General features: G+C 37.3%; 1 protein-coding gene across 13 annotated transcripts in view; it reads right to left on the bottom strand.

The window, feature by feature from the left end:
* Positions 1-21,151, bottom strand: part of ENAH (ENAH actin regulator) — a 160,089-nt gene that overhangs the window by 28,250 nt on the left and 110,688 nt on the right. For 5 of the 13 annotated variants that reach the window (XM_055107531.2, XM_055107544.2, XM_063596967.1 and 2 more), the window contains exons 4-6: positions 15,481-15,565; positions 4,112-4,443; positions 2,110-2,904 (exon numbers count right to left, since the gene is read on the bottom strand). In XM_055107531.2, the coding sequence (XP_054963506.1) occupies positions 2,110-2,904; positions 4,112-4,443; positions 15,481-15,565 (1,212 nt within the window). Of the gene's footprint in view, positions 1-2,109; positions 2,905-4,111; positions 4,444-15,480; positions 15,566-20,423; positions 20,481-21,151 lie in introns of all 13 variants that reach the window. The other 8 variants (XM_055107551.2, XM_055107559.2, XM_008967789.6 and 5 more) reach the window with 3 other exon arrangements.

Raw genomic sequence — 21,151 nt, 5'->3', positions numbered from 1 at the left:
CAAGTATATATAACTACTTACTTTAGGTTAGAGCTTTAGTAATAGAACTATGCAACAGATCATCTAATTAAGACTTTTTCTTCATGGGGATTTGGTAAATAAGCAAAATAAATACTTATAAAATTTGGGAGAGGTAAGCATCCCTGAAAAAACAAACTAGTATATAGGATGGCAGTTAGTACTACTTGAAATAACAGACCCAAAATAATCCACATTAACCTTAAGTGTTGAGACAGTAAATTCAGTAACAGTGAACACATACATTTAATTGTTTACAGTCAAAGTGGCTGTATTAAAAACATGAAGGAGGAGTAAGTCCCAGCTTCAGCATTTTAAAAAATACTTCACATTTAAATTCAATGGATAGCCAAGGCTGAGAATCACTGAAGTAAAGGAATTTACTAGTACAAAGTAAAACCTCAAAATAAAGCTCGGAAATAATTAAATACCATAGGATTTGAAGTAGAGTTGTTTTTATCCCACAAAATGGGGGGCAAGAAGAGAAATTTTCAAATGTTATAAAATCACAAAGGGAGTGAACAAGAATTTATTTAATAACAGAATCCTGAAACAGTAGGTGCTCCTTTAGTTAAGGTTTAAGAGGGGTGTTTTCAGAACGAATAAAATGCTATTTTGCACACTGGGTGGTAACTGCTAACTTTTTCAGCTTGAGCAGTTACACAAGCAGAAAACATAAATTGTTAAAAGAAGCATCTAGAAATAGTCTGTCCCTTCTGTAGGGGTTGTTAAGAGTTCTGAGGGTACAGCAGGTCACTTTGTCAGGCTGGCTGTGCCCATTTTGTACAGTATAAGTGTCATGGTCAAACCAAACTGAACATCTTAGAATTCTGACTAACCTTTTAAGCAAATTTGGTAAGTCAACAACAACAAAATATATATATATATACAGCAATAACAAGCCTTGCAATGTTTAAGTACAAATTTGTTTTCAGTTTTCTTTCTGTAGTCCTCCTTAAATCATATTTTAAAAACTAGGGTTGCCAAGCATCTTCTTATTTACTTACAGAACCAGGTCCTTTTCTACTTACAAATAATCCACTTAGAGATTACATCCTGCCTTCCCTGTTACCATAACAATAAGGTAGGGACACGGAGAATAACTACAGGATGCTATTCTCTCTTGATTACCCCTTCAAGCCACTACTTATTGTAATTTTGGACACTGGAACCCTTTAGGGCATATACGAACCCTGCCATCCTCTCTACTCCTCCTGCAAAGTCATAATGCTCCAAGGGTTAGGGTGACACCTATCCTGAAAGTCCAACATGGGGCATCTAATATAGGAAAGGCAAGAAGGAAACAGGGCCCAAGATCAGAACTGCTCTAAAGGAAACTCTGGGATGACATATCTAATGACTACAGTTGGGCACTAAATATATCTCTCTAAGTCTCCCAGAAAAATGAAGGAAAACAATTTAGATCATGTATTTATTGTGTGGTAGATCAACGTGTCAAGCAAAGTTTTCCCAGTGAAAGAAATGTATTAGCTGGGTGCGGTGCTCACACTTGTAATCCTAGCAACTTTGGGAGGCCGAAGGGGCAGATCACATGAGGTCAGGAGTTCAAGACCAGCCTGGCCAACATGACAAAACCCTGTCTCTACTAAAAATACAAAAATTAGCCGGGCGTGGTGGCATGTGCCTGTAACTCCAGCTACTCAGCTGGCTAAGGCAGGAGAATTGCTGGAACCCGGGAGGTGGAGGTTGCAGTGAGCTGAGATCGTGCCACTCTACTCCAGCCTGGGCAACACAGCAAGACTCTGTCTCAAAAAAACAAAAAAAAGAAAAAAAAAATAAAGAAATGTATTATGAGGGGCTCTTAAATACTAGAAAACATCTTTAACTGTGATACTATAAAAGATATCAAAACCTAGTTCAATAAGGAAATTCCTCCAAATGCAATTAATCCAACAGGAAAAACATTTTTCTACTTTAATTTTTTTAATTAAAAAAAAAAAAAGCATGGCATTATGGCATATAAATGTTCGAGGATCAAAACCATCCTACCCATCCATTCAGGCAATTAAAGTCGCTGCTATATAACATTTTCAAGTGATTAGCTGTTAGTAGCAATAATGAAAGCCTTACCCTGTTGGGCTGGAGTCTCGGCCGGCTGAGAGGCTGCCTGCAAGCCTGGCTCAGAAGCAGAAGAGTCTCCCAGCACAGAGTTTAGAGGAGTCTCAACAGAGGCAGGGGCAGCTGCAGAGGGAGAAGGGAGAACACTAGGCTTGGATGAGGGAGTTGAGGCAATAGGGGTGCTTGGAGGAGGAGAAGCTTGAGATCCACAGTGTGAGAGTGATGCGAGGGAAGGCAGTGGAGGCGGCGGCGGAGGAACTGCTGGCCCTGAGGTAGGCGGTGGAGACACTGGATATGTTACAGAGTCAACCAGCCCATTGGGTGCTGTCGGTGATGGAGGCATTTGGGGCACAGGAGAAGAAACACAAACAGGGAGGACAGGCCTTGGACCAGTAGCTTTGCCTGGGGGGCTGCTAATCATTATTGGAGGAGATGGAGGGAGGGGCGAAAAATTGGAAGTAGACCAGGCACAGGGCTTCGTAGCTGGAGGCTGAGAAGAGGGTGTGTTCACAGGAGAAGAAGGTCGAGAGTTTTTGTTCAGAGGACGAGGAACTGTAGCGTAATGGGGAAGAACAGGGTGGAAGGCTGAACCTAAAGATGTTGCAAAACGTGTCGCTGAGTGTCGCAGTGGTGGTGTAGGGGGTGTGGAAGTAGGTGGCAAAGCAGTCACTACAGCATAATCAGGAGTGGCATCTGACACTGGAGCTGAGATGACTTTAGCATATGATGGAGGAGGTGCTGAAGGAGGCTGGCAACTGGAATACTCAGGAAGTGGAGCGTTATACAGGGAGCTGTCTGAAGATGGAGCTGGACAGAAGGTGGAAAGCAGCAGCAAAAGACAGGATAAAAAAGGAGAGAGAAAAAGGGAGCTAGTGAAGCCACAAAACCAGCATTCAGACACAATGTATAAATGTAGACTACAGTTAGTATCAGAGAATTAGGCACAAACGCAAATAACTATTTTCACCCAAGAATATTTTAACTTGTAAATACATTTTGAGATTCAGAAGGGGATGAAATAAGTTTCCTTTTATCTAATAAGTGGATTAATAAATCTCATTGACTAATTTCTTTTACAAGAAAAGGCTAGTATTAGTCTTAATTTTTATTTAGTCCACAAGAAAAAGGACATTAAAATCACATGAATAGGACCATAAACAGAAGAATAAATTTAGTTGTTTTTTTAAAAACAACAAATAGCAAAACTAGTAAAGCTGGCAAAACATTTAATACGAAGGGTTCAATGCTCCTATTCAATGCTAATTTGTGGAAAAGTTTTGTATTGTTGGCCATAACTCCAGAAAATAATTAGGCAGCTAAAAATACATAAATTAACTTAATCAACCAACCAACCAACCACTATTTAATCAAACCACATTGAGACTTTTTAATTAGGCCATAAGGAATATTCTTAAATCCTATAATGAATGTTAATTTTAATAAACGTTAAAATATCTCAAACTTTCAGCCATATATTAACCCTTATGTCTTTCAGTAAATACCAGATTCCATAATTTTCACTAATTTTTCATAATACCAGAAAGCATATTTAAATAACTAGTCTTAGAGAATATTTCTCTAAAATAATTCTTCCTCCAAAATCTTTAGAATGCAATCAAGCAAATTTCTTGCTGAATGGTACTACAGTACTATAGTATTTGAGACAATTTAAGTGATCTCATGAGGGAAATATATTTGAAGTTCATCCAGTATAAAAAATTTCCCATAAAAACACACTTACACTTTATAGCCATTTTATAGGGAGTTAGAAGAATTAGAATGGCAGAATAAAAATTTCCAAGAGCTTTCTTTAAGTCTCCAAGCAATAAAAGCAATACAGAGAGAAATAAAAAGAAAATGTTAAAGTAGTAATTGCTGCATATTTTTTCATAATTTCAAATTGTATGGCTTAATCCCAAACATCTCAAATGTGAAATATTTTAACACGTGACTGCACAAGAGACATCATCCAAGCTCAGATACAAGAACACAGAAGAGTTTGTAAACTTCTTACCAGCACTTGATATTCTGCGCTCTCTCTCCCATTCCAGCTGTTCCCTTTCTAACTGCTCTTGTCGCTCCCTTTCTTGCCTCTCCCGTTCCAGTCTCTCCAGCCTCTCTCGTTCTTGTCTTTCTTGCCTCTCCCGATCCAGGCGTTCCTGCCGCTCCAGGCGTTCCTGCCGTTCCCGTTCTTGTCTCTCTCTCTCCAGCTGTTCTTGTTCCAGTCGCTCCCTCTCCAGCCTTTCCCTTTCTAACCTCTCTCTCTCCAACCTTTCTCTTTCCATTCTTTCTCGCTCCAGCCTTTCCCGCTCCAGCTCCTTTTGCCGTTGCTGTTCTTGTAGTTGTCTGGGAAAAAAAAAAAAAAAGTAAAAACATGCATCTATGGCTACTCATCATGAAAAAGCGATTTTTTTTCACCTATGTAAACTATTTCTGAGTCAAATAAAAGCAATGTTGAGCATGCAAACATCTCTCCTCCCACCTGAAGGCTACCTTGGATAGGGACTGTTTCATACAAATGAAAATCATTTCTCCTATTAGCATCATATTGGCTGAATGCTTCAGCACATTACACTAACATTTCATTTTATTCTGTACTTTTCATGAGTAGTGTTGCAAGTAAACGAATTTTCCAAATAACATACCACTTTAATAACCAAGTCATTATTTTAATTATTTAGTGAAAACATTTGTAAAATTGTAATATCCTTAATATCAAATTTAATTGTACAAATAATAATTATTTCAGAAAATACAATGACTGGCCACAGCAATAGCTCAATAAATATTTACTGAATGGGCCGGGTGTAGTGACTCACACCTGTAATCCCAGCACTTTGGGAGGCCGAGGCAGGTGCATCACTTGAGGTCAGGAGTTCGAGACTGGCCTGGCCAACACGGTGAAACCCCATCTCTACCAAAAATATAAAAAATTAGCCGGGCATGGTAGCGTGTGCCTATAATCCCAGCTACTTGGGAGGCTGAGGCAGGAGAATCACTTGAACCTGGGAGGCAGAGGCTGCAGTGAGCCGAGATCGTGCCACTGCACTCCAGCCTGGGTGACAGAGCAAGACTCCACCTCAAAAAAAAAAAAAAAAAGTTTACTGAATGAAAAAGAGTCAAGAAAGAAGAAATAAACTTTAAATGATTGAAATCTCATATCCAGAGGCAACTATCATCAACATATGTATATAAAGACACGCATCTATATATACACATACGCACACACACGCACCCCTATATACCTCTAGACTTCCCCTTGTGTAAAAATACACATATAAACTTTAAAAACAAAATAAAATGTAACCATTTCCCGCTACTGTGAAATCTGCTTTCCTTTCTCTCACTTAATATATTGTGAAAGTTGGTCTGGGAGCAGTGGCTCAGGCCTGTAATCCTAGCACTTTGGGAGGCTGAGTGGGAGGATTGTCTGAACCCAAGAGTTCAAGATGGGCCTGCACAACGAAGCAAGACCCATCTCTACAAAAAATTTTAAAATCAGCCAGGCATGGTGCCATGCACCTGTATTCCCAGCTACTTGGGAGGCTGAGGGAGAAGGATCGCTTGGGCCTAGGAGTCTGAGGCTACAGTAAGATAAGATTGCATCATCACACATCAGCCCAGGCAACAGAATGACACCTTGTCTCCAAAAACAATGAAAGAAAAGAAAGGAGGAAGCGGGGAAGGAAGAAAAAGAAGGGAAGGAAGGGAGGGAGGGAGGGAGGGAGGGAGGGAGGGAGGGAGGGAGGGAGGGAGGGAGGGAGGGAGGGAGGGAGACATAAGTTAGTAAAACTGAGGATATCTGGGATGAGAACCTGCCTGTGTGTACAACTCTGGATGGACACACGCACGCACGCGCGCGCACACACACAGAGTTATCCTAAGGCACTTAGTTCAGCATCTTTATTTTCCATGAGTGCATAATAATATTTGATTATTTTGCTGTCCACAGTCTAAGCAGTCTCCTACAGTAGGATATTAAGTTATCCTAACACTATTGGCAATACTGCAATAACATTTGTCTTCATCTTTGAATCTTTTTCTGTTTCTATAGGATCAACAAGGACATAAATTTTGCTAGGTGAAAAGGTATGAATTTAAGATTTTTGACACATGGTTCCAAATTGTCTTTAGGAAAAGTTGTGTCAATTAACCTTCCCTAAAAAAAAAGTTATCTTTGCCAGGCACGGTGGCTCATGCCTGTAATCCCAGCACTTTGGGAGGCCGAGGTCAGGAGTTTGAGACTAGCTTGGCCAACATGGTGGAACCCTGTCTCTACTAAAATTACAAAAATTAGCTGGGCGTGGTGGTGTGCGCCAGTAATCCCAGCTACTTGGGAGGCTGAGGCAGGAGGATCACTTGAACCCGGGGAATGGAGGTGGCTGTGAGCTGAGACTATGCCCCTGTACCCCAGCCTGGGTGACAGAGTAAGACCCTGTCTCCAAAAAAAAAAAAAAAAAAAAAAGTATCTTTATCTTACACATATGTATTTCATAGCACTGTGGGGAAGATTAAATGAAGTAATACCTAAAAGCTCTTTAAGAAGTACTTGAAACATAAGAACGTTCAATGTGGGCTATAACAATAGTTTTTTTGTTTTGTTTTGTTTTTTCTTCCCCGAGACAGAGTCTTGCTCTGTCGCCCAGGCTGGAGTACAGCCATGCAATCTTGGCTCACTGCCAGCTCCACCTCCCAGGTTCACACCATTCTCTTGCCTCAGCCTCCCGAGTAGCTGGGACTACAGGTGCCCGCCACCATGCCCGGCTAATTTTTTGTATTTTTAGTAGAGACGGGGTTTCACAGTGTTAGCCAGGATGGTCTCGATCTCCTGACCTCATGATCCACCCGCCTTGGCCTCCCAAAGTGCTGGGATTACAGGTGTGAGGCACCGTGCCCGGCCTAACAATAGTTATTATTTGGAAATTTCAAATTGGGACTTTCTGGACTGGCTAATAAACTGGGTGGGTCTAGTTAGAGACAAAGCTAAATGACAGCACATGCATGCTATCCCTTTGTTCCTTCCAGCGGTACCAACACACCAGTAAGATCTTTCCAAAAATCTCTCTCCTTCATGTTTCCTAAGCTGGCTATACAACAAAAGAAAAGGCCCATTTGACAAATACATCAACCCCACTGCTCTCACAAAACACACACCCTCTCCTGGACATACCATCACACTTAACAATGACTGCAAGAGAAAAACACAAGAAACTGACTTTATTTATGAGTAGTTATTTATTTATGAGTAGTTGTTTGAGATACTGACTACTAATAAAATCAGATTTTCAGGATCTAGTACGGACTTCATTATGCTATTTGATAAATCACTAGCTGCCAAAGTTTTTGAGGGATAACAATAACTTTATCTGCAGGGATGAGGGGAAGAAATTAGATGTATTCAAAAGAATGTTTTTAATAATAAACAGAGAAAAGTCAGGGTTGGTTGTTGTTGTTTCTCCAGTAACCTGCAGTTAATAAACTCAGCTGGAGCCTGTATTAAATTTCAGATATTCAACCTACATCAAAAAATATGGGCCATTTTAAATATAATGCTCTAAGCAATCTGTTGGGCCCAAAGGGCAAAAGATACACCCATATTATTCTAATTAGAACAAATTTAAATACAGAAGCTAAAGAAAAACATTTAAGAGCACAGTAGCTGTCCCAAGAAATCTATGATGAAAAGATTGAAGTTTTTAGATCTTTGAGCATTTCTGTTACTTCTTCTATTTTACCAAAACAACATAAATACATAGTTTTTAAAGTTTATAACAAAAATCAGTAGTTCACTGCCTCAACCCTCCCACCCGTTTCCTACTCTTGCAGCTGTTTCTTACATTTTAGCTTTTGCTATCTACTTTCTAACAGGAAGATGCCTTCTACAACTCCCTCACTACACTCATGCTTCTCCCAATATGGAAAATCAATATTCACAGCTTACATTATTAACATGATAATGTAAATACTGCTCACAGCTGAACCAAATAGTATTCTATGACTACATTTCATTTCTCATTCAAGTTCTTAGTAGTTGGGTTTTTTTTTTAACCACCAAGTTAATGGCTGTTTCTCTAAGCAACACAATGCTTTTAACACACAAAAAGTAAGCTTAAGTCACAAGCAGAAGGCCAGGCATGGGTGAGGTGAATCTGAAAGAATTATTGGTAACAGCATTTACAGCTAGGTTGTATTGACTTAAGAAGTTTGTTCCACATGTCATCATATTCCAGGGTTTTCAGGCTATAAAAGATAAGGAGTGTCTACTGATATAGGAAAAGGACACAATGCTGGAGAATATTTCTAAGTTCACAGACAGATGATTCAAGCAGGCAATTCATATAGCTGCAGGAGATTCTTACTATTTTCTTGTTCTGAAGGTAAGAAAAGAAAGTGTTGAACACTTTAAGCTAATTTTTAGCTTGCTTGCTGAAAAGATGCCCATCTAAACGGATTTCCCAAAATAGTGATTCAAGCAGAAAATCTCTGGCTTCCGAATCTTGTGTGGCATGAATAATTCCCACCTAAATTGGATGGTTTATAAATTTGACTCTCATGTTTTGACCTCTAAAGCAAGACATTTGTGTAGCTTTCTAGGAGGAGTTTCCAAATTTATAAACTTTGCTTTTCTTCAGAATTATCGCTGCCAATTCACATACTGGAAATGCACATGGCTCCTCTTCCTAGAGTTCTCTCTCCAACTGTTTTCTTCAGTCATTAATAGAATCGTCTGAGGACTTTTTTCAAAGAAAGAGTGCCTTAATTCTGAACCATGAAAAATCCTGACGGACTACTTTAATTTTTCTTTTAAGCTAGGCATATATATTCTACAATAATTTGAAAGTTTCTGAGAATATAAATTTTTTTCAGAAACAATTATAGTGCAAATCGCCAATATTATTTTTTAAGCATTTAAAAAATATCAGACACAGTTCCTCCACCACCCAAATACCTATTTCTCTCCAAAACAGCTATCCCCAAATGTAAATAGATGCACAAAGCATCAGCCCACATTGAGATTAATAGCTTTTTAAATATATATTCATTATTTAGTTTATGTTGACTCAAAGACATTTCTTGAAGCAAGTAAAATGTAAGTAACATCAGTTCAAAATACATTTCACCCAGCTTTACCTATAATGAATAGTGTCACTAGGTAAATAAGAATGATTTCAATTTTAACAAAATGAAGTAGGAACAGTCTAGGAAAAATGTTCTGAGTTGGTAATATTTAGTAACACTGTTATTATTGACATTTCTCAGAAAATAAAACTACACAGACACAGTTTGATCGTATAACATGAGCATTTCACTTCACTATCAGTAAACAAATAAAAAATGGATAAAATGTAATAAGACAGCTAAGTTTTAATATTACAAAGCCGCTGAGGCAAGAGTTGATACTCACAAGAGAAGGCGGTCAACTTTTGGTCCATCCGGCCTCCGAAGGCCAATAGGAGGGCTATACACTCTCATTGTTCCAACTACTCAGTTCTGTGCCGCAATTATTATTCCCCTTTTATAACTTTCAGATAGTACTGGTGATTTGCGAACTATTTATAGATATTAACTATATTAAGGTTCTATGTGGAGACTAACATAGGACTGACTCATGTTTCTTAGAATATGTTTCCTCATCATGGCCAAGCCAAATATTAATTATATCAGTAGGAACCAAAAACTATTTAATAAATGATATAATAATAAAGGGTATTGGACTAGTAAGAATGAACACTTAGACATTTGCTCTATTGACTCTACATTTATTAAAAATAAAAAATTAAACATAACAGTAGTAATAAATAACTTAAAAAGCCAAATTATATTATAAGACTTAGAACAGTAATCCTCTTACTAACGCTCACCACTTCTGATTTTGCTCCCCAGAAGCAATTATTTTCAATACTCTGGTACTTATCACATGTTTCTAAATACAGTAATTCATTTAGAACTATTACTTCTAGACTTTTCATATTTAGATGTTATCTACTGACTTCCTACTATACAAATGATTTAATTCCTATATCTCTAGCTCCCCAAAACTTTTTCTTCTCCATTTTCCCAATAAACTCATACCACCACTTTGGATACACCAATATTCACATATCACATAATTCACTGCTGATCACATTTACTTTCTAGAACAATTTTTTTCTTATTTTGGTGCTAAAAAGTAGTACTTTTAAAAATTTGATTCTTTTTCTATATACCTGTCCCTACTTCACCCCAAACTCTCCATTAGAACTGTAATCCCTATCAACATGGTCCAACATAGCAGAACCACGGTCAGGTTTTTCTATTCTTTTGTTTTGCTTCCCCTCAGAAACTACCCGTCGGGAGCCTTCAGCCCTCCCAGCGCCCCCAACCGGACGGGCTATTCCCTAGGTTTTGCTTTGACCTTAGTCGTGCGGGAATTACCTATCTCTTTCCAAAGTTGGATTCCTTGTCTCCTGGATGCTGTCATGGGTTCATCATTCTTGCTTTACTCCCTCATCTTAACAGAACACATCTTCCAATAGCTTCTTAGGAAGTTGTGCAGAAGAGGAGATTTTAGACTGGAAAGAGATTCTCTTAGGATTTTGAAGCTCCCCCACCTTGTCACTCCCACCACCCCTTACCAAGCATTTGAAATCTTACTTATTCTAGGACAACATTCTAAAATACCATAGTGAGAGGTCTTGGTGGGAGGTCTTTGGTTTTTTCCCCACTTACTGGGCTGGACTTTTGGTGAGCTTTTTTGACCTAAACCAGAAGCTAGCAAACTGTATACAGCCCTAGGGCCAAATCTGGCTACAACCATTTATTTCCGTTTTGTCTATGGCGAGCTACAAAGGAAGAGTCTAGCAAATGACACAGATGGCCCTTCCCAGAAAAAGTTTGCGGACCTTTGATCTAGACAATCAATGAGTTCCAGCAAATTTTCTTGTTATTTATTTGCAAATTCAATTTCTTCACGTTTTTGTTCTCCTTCCCACTCCCCCAGAACTTCTATTATTTGGATGCTGAACCTTCTAATCTGATCTTCTTACTTTACTTTCTTTCTCATATGCCACCTCTTTGTTTTAGGACTATTTTCAGAGAATAAATTCCTCAACCTTAGTTCTCAAAACTTCTATTTCTTTCTTTCTCTTTTTTTTTTTTTTTTTTTTTTTTTTTTTTGAGACAGAATCTTGCTCTGTCGCCAGGCTGGGGTGCAATGGCACGATCTCAGCTCATTGCGACCTTGGCCTCCCGGGTTCAAGCGATTCTTCTGCCTCAGCCTCTCAAGTAGCTGGAACTACAGGTGCATGCCACCAGGCCTGGCTAATTTTTGCATTTTTAGTAGAGACCGGGTTTCACCATATTGGCCAGGCTGGTCTTTAACTCCTAACCTCGTGATCTGCCCACCTCAGCCTCCCAAAGTGCTGGGATTATGTAAGCCACAGCACAGGCCCTTCTATTTCTCGGGGGGAAAAAAAAAAGTGAGGTGGTTTTTAAAAAAAGTTTCCATGTTTACTTTCTTGTTCTCTGAATGATCCATTTAAAATAACTACCCATTTTTATTTCATCAATGAAATATATTCTCCTAGTTCTCTGAAGCTATTGCAGTATATTTTTAGGTTTTCTTCCGCTCCCTGCATTGCATCTATTTCATACAATTTCAACTCTTTGTTTTGGTCCTTCTTTTATAGAAGTTGGCCTGAAAGGTTTGATGATCCTTGGCTGTCTGTTCATATTTATAAGCAGCACCAAAGTTGATCAGAGGCCCTTAAGTAAATGAGCTTCACTGGCAAGGACGAGTGTCAACATCTCTGTCTTCTCTTGGCCATGGCAATTTTCCCACAGAGGAATCTTAGTTTCTTGCTGGGCTCTACAGGTCTGGCTGCCAGTGTCTAGGAGCTGAGCAAGGGAAAGAAACCAAGTTGGCCAACTTTCACCTAATCCCTCTTTTCATTTGGCACTTCACCCACATCCTCACAGCTGTGAATTTATAATGCAAACTGATAATGTTTTTCATTACACGTTCCAGTAATAGTATAGAAAAAGGCCAGTTAAACAGCCAAAGTTAACAGGACAATTTCACTCAACTTATGAAGTAAGAAGTTGGCCTGAGGGTATTTTATTGTGCCTCTGAAGATTAAATCAAGTTTTAAAAAATGATTTTTATATAAATAACCACATGAAATAAATTTTGGAAATATAATTTCTACTGGGAACCAAACTTCACACTAGACTGTGCTATACATCCTTCCCGTTTGCTAGCCTACACAGCCAGATCCAGCCATGCACTACTGTCAGCTGAGAGAAAGTGAAAACCAGTACTAAGTGTCTATATAAATATTTAGTAGATATTTTAGAGTTTTGTAGTATCTTTTTCCAAGTATGGTTTAACCACAGGCAAAAACAGATTGTACGGGATATATGTCAAAGAAAAATGACAAATACCTTTTTTATAATTGTATATAAGGCCCTTACAAGGTGGACACAACCTCATCTAACCATACCACTGGTCCTGGAGGGGGAAGGAGGAAGCGTACTCACATTGCACGTGTGTTTGCATCGCCTTGCCTTTACACACCTACTCTTTCTTCCTGGAATGCTTTTCCCTTCTATGACTGGAAACTCCTACTTTATTGCCTCTTTAGGCACAGCTCAAAGAGCACCTCCTCCGTGAACCTCCCACCAACTCCCAAAAAACACAGAAAATCCTAGGCAGCAAGAAAAGAGTGTGTTATCTTAATCAACTCAACAACCTTCCTAGGTAATGTCTTCCCTAGCACCTGGGAAGTCTCTAAAAGGCCATTTACCAGCTAAACATCAGTAATTTCTCCTCCAAACCATGGGTTTAGAGTGGGGAAAAAATTAGGCAAAAGCAAAGAAAATTACTACATTAAAGGTCAAATATATACTTTCTGTCTTATACCCCAAAACCTGCATATAAATTAATTCAGTACCAGAAACTTCTTAACTTTTTATTAGAAATTTTATTGAGGTTTCTACTCTCAAATTAGCCCATAATGTTCACTGTGGAGGTAATACTCAAATGTAAAATAAACAAGTAGGAAGAAAATACAAAACACTGTGTGATTAAGTTACAGGAATTCAGAAAAGAAGAACATCAGTGTGCCTGGAGAAGAGTCTACAGAAAATGACAACGTAGAAAGGATATGAGAAGGACATGTCAGAAGAGGTGAATGCTACACAGAAACACAGAGGGAAAGATGAGTATGGTGTACACAGAGACAGTCATGAGGGGGTGAAACACAAACATGGGGTGAGTTCCTAAATGCCAGGCCAAAGAAGTAAACTGATGTGAGGAGAGGCAGCCATAAGGAATGCTGAGCAGGGAGATGACAAGACAGGAGTGTCTGGACTCTTATTCAGGTTGGTAGATTGAGGAGTCCTGTAATCTTCCCCAAAATTCTACTAAAATTCCAGAAACATCATTAAAATGCATATAAATAAACCCATGACCAAGTAGAAAACTGAAGGTGGTGGTCATTAGTAGGGCAAATTTATCATGAGATTTCCAGAAGACAGAAAGGGTAGGAAAGAGTTATATGTTTAGAATTCTTCCTTAGTCTCCTAGAGACTAATATTCAACATCTCTACTTACATGTCCAGTAAAAATCTCAACCGAACATCCTCAAAATTCATTTTTGACATCCCCCAACAAGACCTGCTCTACGCAGTCTTTCACAACTATTAATGGCAACTCCATCCTTCCCACTAGCTTAGCCTAAAAACCTCAACCCCTCTCCTTCCCTCATCCCCACCATACAATCCACCAAGACATATAAGGATCTGACTTCTCAACAACCACTTCTATCACCTGGGGGAAGCCACCATTATCTCCTGCCTAGTTCACTGCAACAGCCTCTTAACTGGCTTTCTTGTTGAGCTGCTGTCACAACACTGCACCTGCCTCAAGTCGTCTCTCAGTAGTGTAGGCTCAACAGAGCGACTGACTGATTCTGCTAAAATTTTAAGTCAGATCATGCCTATGTTCAAAACTGTACAATGGTTCTCCTTTCTCTCAGAGTAAAGGTTAAATTCTTCACAGGAGCCTGCAAGGTCCTGCATGATCTGACCTCTACTCCTAATACTCTCTTGTGCTCCAGCCTCCACGGCCTCCTTGTTTTCCCATGTACACACAAGCACCATCCTTCCTTAAGGCCTCTGCACAGAATGCACTTACATAGGTATCTGCTTGGTTAATTCCTTCTTTTCATCTCAATGAGATCTACCCTGACCACTCTATTTAAACTCACAAGTACTCAGACTGATAAGTAATGGACGGAAAAATAAAATAAAATTACAACCAGCACTTCCCTCTGCCCCTTCACAACATATAATCCTCCTTACTCTGTTGCATTTTTCCCCATAGCACTTACCATCTTCTACTATATATCATGTCATGTTTATTGTCTGATGAGTTTCAGGCTTTTTGTTCCCTCCACTCTCCCCACCCTTCCCAATATAACTTAAGTACTTAGAACAAAAAATGCCTGTGACATAAATAAATGGAGCAGTGGAGGCATCCATAACCCAGAACACATACTGAAGACGGTCAAAGCAGACATGGGAAGAGGAATCTGGGAAAGATCTAACCTGAGGTCAGCAGGTAGAGAGAACGGGAATGAGCAGTGCCACAATAATCAAGCTGATTAATAAGTATATACACTGTCTGAAGAACAGCTGTACCAGCTCCTCCCCTGTCCTCCCCAACCCCAGCTCAATGGATGGAATGGCATTTACCACAGAAGACTGTTCTCTAAAGAAACTGAACAAGCTGCCTCAGATGAGTTGGGGCTTCCAGTGGAACTTTAAGTAGCTCAGCGTTTGTGCGGTTCTGAGGCCTGCCTGCTCGCCATCCTGGTACTCCAAAGATTAGCCTGTCATCCTACATACTCTGCCCACTTTCAGAGAACTCCTAGTCATGGAAGAATGCTGCCCAGTAGAGAATGATTTTGTATTCTACTACTAAACCCTATAGTAATATCTGAAGATCAATGTGTTACAGAAACAGCCAACAGTATTTCAACTTTTTAGTTAAATTTGTCACATGAAAATCATAGTACTCACAGATCACTTTATAATTACAAAAGTAAGACTTCTTGAACCATAAGAAGATTTTGAATTCTGTTAAGCGTATTTACAATATTTTAAACATACCTTAAGTATAATTTTTACAAAAAAAACACTTATGAAATTTTATAACATCTCATGTCCAGCATAACAAGTATCTGGTAACTTACTAATGATAGTCACAAAACTTACTAATGTAAGAATAAAAGTTGTGACTCTTAAACAGCTGATAAGACATAATCTACTTTAAACACAGGATGTTCAGTTTTGTCTTCTGAAGCATAAAGAAAAAGTACAAACAATAACTTGAAAATTTACCTTCTTTGAATTTCCAATTCTTCTTGGGATGGGCCATTTTGAACTTGAGCAGGTAGTTGTGAGTTTTGTCTAGGCAATGTTGGCCCTACAGAGGGAGAAAACATTACAGATGAACATTATCTTCATATCTAGCTGGATAGAGGAGATAAAATCATGAGAATAACATAAAACCATCACATATTTACAAACGTGTCTTCTTTTTGTCTAGCAAAATAAAATATAAGCTTTACATAACACAGAGCAAATGAAAGACTGCAACATAATACTGTCATCATCTCCAGAAGGCTTACTTGAAACAAATGGAAAACATCAACAATAAGGAAAAAGAAACATTTATATATGAAGAGCTTGAGTAAAACAAGCGTTCGATGAGCATCTGAAGAGGCACCTAAGCTTGACAGTTTCTAAGACAATGAGACATTCTCTTTGGGGTAATTATTCATGAAGTGGAGAGGGAGAACTTAAATGAAAAATCAGAATTCAAAAACTCACCTAAATAGAACACTGGAAATGAAAAACAGGAGAGAGAGAGAGCATGAGAACCTTATTACTAGACTCCAGTATGCTAAAGCATTTATCAAATTTGCCCAATTTAAGCTGCCATTTTTGTCTAATAGCCTAGCATTTCCAGCACTGGTGAAAACAAACATTTGCTAAACTTCCATATAGTAATTAACCTACTGAACTGAATTTTTAATGTAACAGGTAATTTTAAGTTTTCATTTAGGGTAAGAAGAAAAAAAAACTTGCATTCATACAACATGGTTCTGTCATGAGACACTAATGACCATCCATTCCCACATATCATGTACAATGCAGACCTGTTTTTTGCATCTTAGATAGAATGCCACTGAATTATGGGACATCTTAATGTCATTGGATATAAAAATCAAATCTGTCACAAAATGAGATAAATACTGGACCTAATATATAATACCTAGGGTTAAAATAGAACAATCTTAAAGTCTAATCCAGTAAACAAGAAAGTAAAGAAACAGTAGTTATCTTCCACTCTTGGAGAAGAATATATGAGTAATGACACACTACATATATTTGTGAATTCTAATGTACCAGCAAATGCTCCTAACAGATATTCTGAAAGATTTGTAGACAACTTATTTAAAAGTTACGAAATAACTGCTTCTGTGTACTAAATTCTTGTAATCTATGGGCTAATTGTGCAAAGTATTTTATACTAGTGGAGTAGATTTCACAACCGGAAGTAAAGATTTATTAGGATGTAATGCAGTACTGGTGTATCCCAAGTGTGGAAAAACAGAATTAATTTGATCTGAACTTACCTACTAACTTTTTTTCTCACCTCTTTACAAATGTTTTTAGATTAATCACTTTATTTGTCCTCTAAAGACAAATTGATGACAACTGCAGTGATATATTTCATTAGATTTCCTAAGAGTCTATTTTGAGAACCAAATAAATATTATAAAAAAATTAATCCCATGTAATCAATAACAAAAAAAAAACAAAACTTTTGAAATTAAATACACACGTAAATGTTTGTATAAATGAAAATACATGATTGCTGTCTAGTAAACAGACTAGAATTCTTTTCTTGGGAAATTAAAATAATGATGTAAAAACAGACTCTCCTATTAGGCTATACACAAATGTTTAATACTTTACAGAGAAAAGACCTCTCTTCTGGGGACACACAAGTGTGGGGAGGGGCGGGTAAATCTGAGGTAGCATGAAATTATTTAGGGAATGCACTTTATATATCCAAAGTACTAAATGTGAGCATTTAGCATGGGCAACTCACAAGACCATTATGTTTTAACTATTTTTTAAAATAATGTTTACTTGAGTATTTAAGTTGAAAGCCTCAGGCTGCTTAAATAATGAAACAGCTGAATGTGAGTAGGTTAGACCTGTTTGGCATCTACCTCAAAGAAGAATGCAATTATACCAGTCACACACCTAGGACAGGTGTTATATATCAAAGGTAATATTAATGGATTAAATTTGCCAATTAAAATCTCAGTTTTAATTCAAATATATAGATTCAAAAAAGACGTCAAAATTTCAACTCAATCCTATTTATTTTATTTAACAGGTTTTTAAAAAAACTAACACAAGTTTAATGTAACTCACAAAAGCTGAGAAAAGAAAATCTTTTAGCAATTTACAGAACCTGCTTTGAAATATTTTTTAAAAGCTTTTTAAAAGCTTACTAAGCAAATCTGTTCAGAAAGGAGATTTTTTAAATGTGGGTAATATTTTGTGGCTGTTATCATAATTCTAAAAAAAATTTACTACAGTTTATTCCTGCAGCTGAGATGAAAAGCTTCAAGGAAGTTCCTTTTAAAATGGGGAGAATTTTGATCCTAGAACAACTCTTAACAATTCTTTTCTACATGGTTCTTTGTGATGATAATGGATTTTTGGGCTTTTTGTCTTTCCAGACATCCTTTAAATTGGGTGTGTGTGTGTATCCGTGCATGGAATCACTCCCCTTGGCACTTTTTCACATCTACATTTAATCTGGTTGTTCTGTTTGTTTCTTCTTCAAATTGTCAGGTTGCAGTAACTAGCACATTGAAATTTATGTGCATTTAAAAATTAATACAAACATACTATAAACATTAAAAGTTCCAGGTAAATATAAATTTAAGGTACACAATTACATTTTTCCTTCTTGTCAAACATTCTAATGGGCTATAAAATTGGTAAGTAATACCAAAGGCACCCCACATGACATGAAGCAGCAACTAGGATCAGGCAAAGTCTGTCAGCTGCCGCTGTATGTTCAGGAATATAAACATTACTTTACACAGGTCACATTCCTAAATGAGTGTGTTCTCATAAAATGCAAAATAGGTACTTTCATAACCATTTCAGTGGGAAAATGACAATATTTTATGAGCATCATGTGGTGGTTAACAGCCCTTTGGGGAGGGGAAAAAGAGGGAAGAACAACCAAGGTTAAGAAACTAGTGAACCTGCTTTGCTCTATGTTATCATAAAGAATAGCAGCTGTTTGAGAGTTTGTTCTCTCCCTCACAGCCAAAGATAGTGGCTGATCTTAATTTGTCCTGGCTACAAGAAGAAGGTATATAGCAAAGTCTGTGAGTTACTGTTTGTAACAGAGAAATGTGGCAATGTCACTGATACAGTACCCTATAAATGATTAAAATCAGATCAGGAGACTCTATAATAGGAACTGTATGTCAGTCTTGCCTTCAATATTGAGTTTTGGTTAAAGCACATTCCACTTACTGTCACATTTTAATTTTCACAAATCTATTTTCACAATTAGCCACAGACTATTTAAAAACACAGGACTAAAAGACAAATCGGTGTTATTATATACACAATACAATCAAGTTTAAACTTAGCAACGTGTTAATTATATTGTTTGCACACAGTTAAATTAAAGGTAATAATGGGGGGAAATCTGCTTTTTAACACATTATTTTACAACTTTAAAGATTCACCTTCACTTAGGTCAAATCAATATTTTCTCTGCAATTGGGTAAAGTATCCATTATTCTGCGTATGGACCTCAACATATTAAATAGAAAGGTATACAACATTGGATGAGTTTTCAAAATGAGCTAAAGAGAGTCCTAATAACACAAATATCAATAATCACTCATGACTAGTTCAAAAGATAGCCCGGAAAAACCCCCAGGAGGAGGCAGAAAAATGAGGAGAAAAAGTTACTGATTACACACTTAATCTGCAGTGTTTCATTGTGGGATCTGGGAGGGAGAGGAGGGATTTATGAACAGCCACACAATAGGCTCACTGCTGTAACTGTGTCCTCTGGAACAATCCTAAAATATAACTTTAAGTGACTAACAAATACATTAGCCTTTTCTTTTCTTTCCTTTTTTCTTTTTTTTATTTTAAAGAAATTTGCAACACATACTTCTTTGCCTAAACCAGAAAGTACATACATTTTAAAATAATTCTCTTCATAGGTAAAAAAAACAGTATCATTAGTATTGAGGAGTCACATTAAAAATTCTGAGTCACATAAAGTACATACACAGAGCTGAACACTTTATGTAAAATTGGAGCAATACTGTATATCATTTAATAACTTTATCTCTCTCATAAAATAATCTGGCTAGCAAGGTACACATGAATCAAAAAGGCATATATGAGGTTTCTTTTCAAAGCTCAAGTAATTAAAAGTAACTCTTTGGAACTTGGGTTTTTAAAACAAAGTTTCAGAAACAAATGGAAATAAAAAGAATTTAGACAAGGATATGTATCTATCTGTGTTTATAGATAGATACGTATCCTTAGATATATATCTTATTATCTCTAATTTGGGGTGGCTAAGTGACATACCTGGTTTGTCCATGCAAACAATACATATATGTGCACACATGTGTATATGAGAGTGAGAGTGAAAGAAAACACTCAATAAGCCTAAATTCACTCTTAAGTCACAGATTTCTAACCTACTGAATAAAGGAGGCTGTCAATCAGAAATCAACCTATTAAAGCAAGTAATAGCTTACATCTGCCTCACAACGTGCACACCTAAAATTAATTCAAGTTAAGCAAAAGTTTCCTTTGCACAAGGCACATTTACGTTCCTCAAATCATATTAAGATGGACATAAATTTTTTCCTTAAATTCTAAATCAAAAATTTGCTCCCAAACAAAATAATTAAAAACAAAAAAGTACAAACAAACAAAAACCCCTCTCATTTGTGTTGGAAGAGGTGGACAAGAAGTGTTTTAAGATCCTAATTCTAACTAATTCTAATCCTCGCTAACAAGCCAACTCAAAGCTGACCAAATCACCTACATGAACCACAACAAATATCACAACATAAAAACAATAGCTTGCTATATATCCCAAATATCACAAACCAGACTATGGCCTAAGAAAACAAAAGTTATGGAAATGCGCAAGTAGCATGTACCACAGCTTGAAAAAGTAATGTAAACATAATGTTGCTTACCACAGAAAATACATCGCAAATTAGTGCTGTCCTGGGTAGCAGTAACCTTGCTCTGGGCTGCAACAGACACCTTGGTGTTAGAAGCTTCGAAGGACAACGGGGCCATCTGAAGAACTTCACATAAACTAAAAGGTGCTTTGAAATGTTCAAAATGTATTTATACATACGTCCTATCTAGATCCTCATCCTGGAAGCTCTGTAATTTAATAAAAACGCATCCTCTTTAACATAGGCTCTTAAAAAAATTTATGCAATCGTTTTTTTGTGGAAAAACCCTGTAAGCAGCCATAGATCAAATGATGCACTTATAACTTAGTTATTTCCTAAGTTATACGGTCAAAGAGTGCAACCAGCATTTTAGGGTTATATATTTTTAAAGTCAATGAAGATAAGGTAGAGGAAGCCAAGATCTGTGGCTATTAGTGTTAATTTCACAAGATCTATATTCTCATTTAGGAGAATTGAATCCAAAAAAAATTTAAGCTTGGAAGTGCTTAAGATTAACTCATTCCTACTAGTTGGAAAGAGACCAAAGCCATTATAAACGGCACACTGCAATAAAGAGTTTTATATCCACTGATACAAAATAAGAATATCTTTGGTTTGCTAAAAATCACCTATTCATTTTTTACCAAGCCACATGTTACTATTTTTTTCTCAATATATATATACATACTTGACAAAATGTCTTATTAAAAATGTGTGGCCAGATCAAACAGCCATTTATT

This window comes from Pan paniscus, chromosome 1 (genome assembly GCF_029289425.2).
Source record: "Pan paniscus chromosome 1, NHGRI_mPanPan1-v2.0_pri, whole genome shotgun sequence".
Classification (NCBI taxonomy): Eukaryota; Metazoa; Chordata; class Mammalia; order Primates; family Hominidae; genus Pan; species Pan paniscus.
The sequence above is the reverse complement of the archived record's forward strand: the minus strand, read 5'-3'. Positions and strand labels throughout refer to the sequence as shown.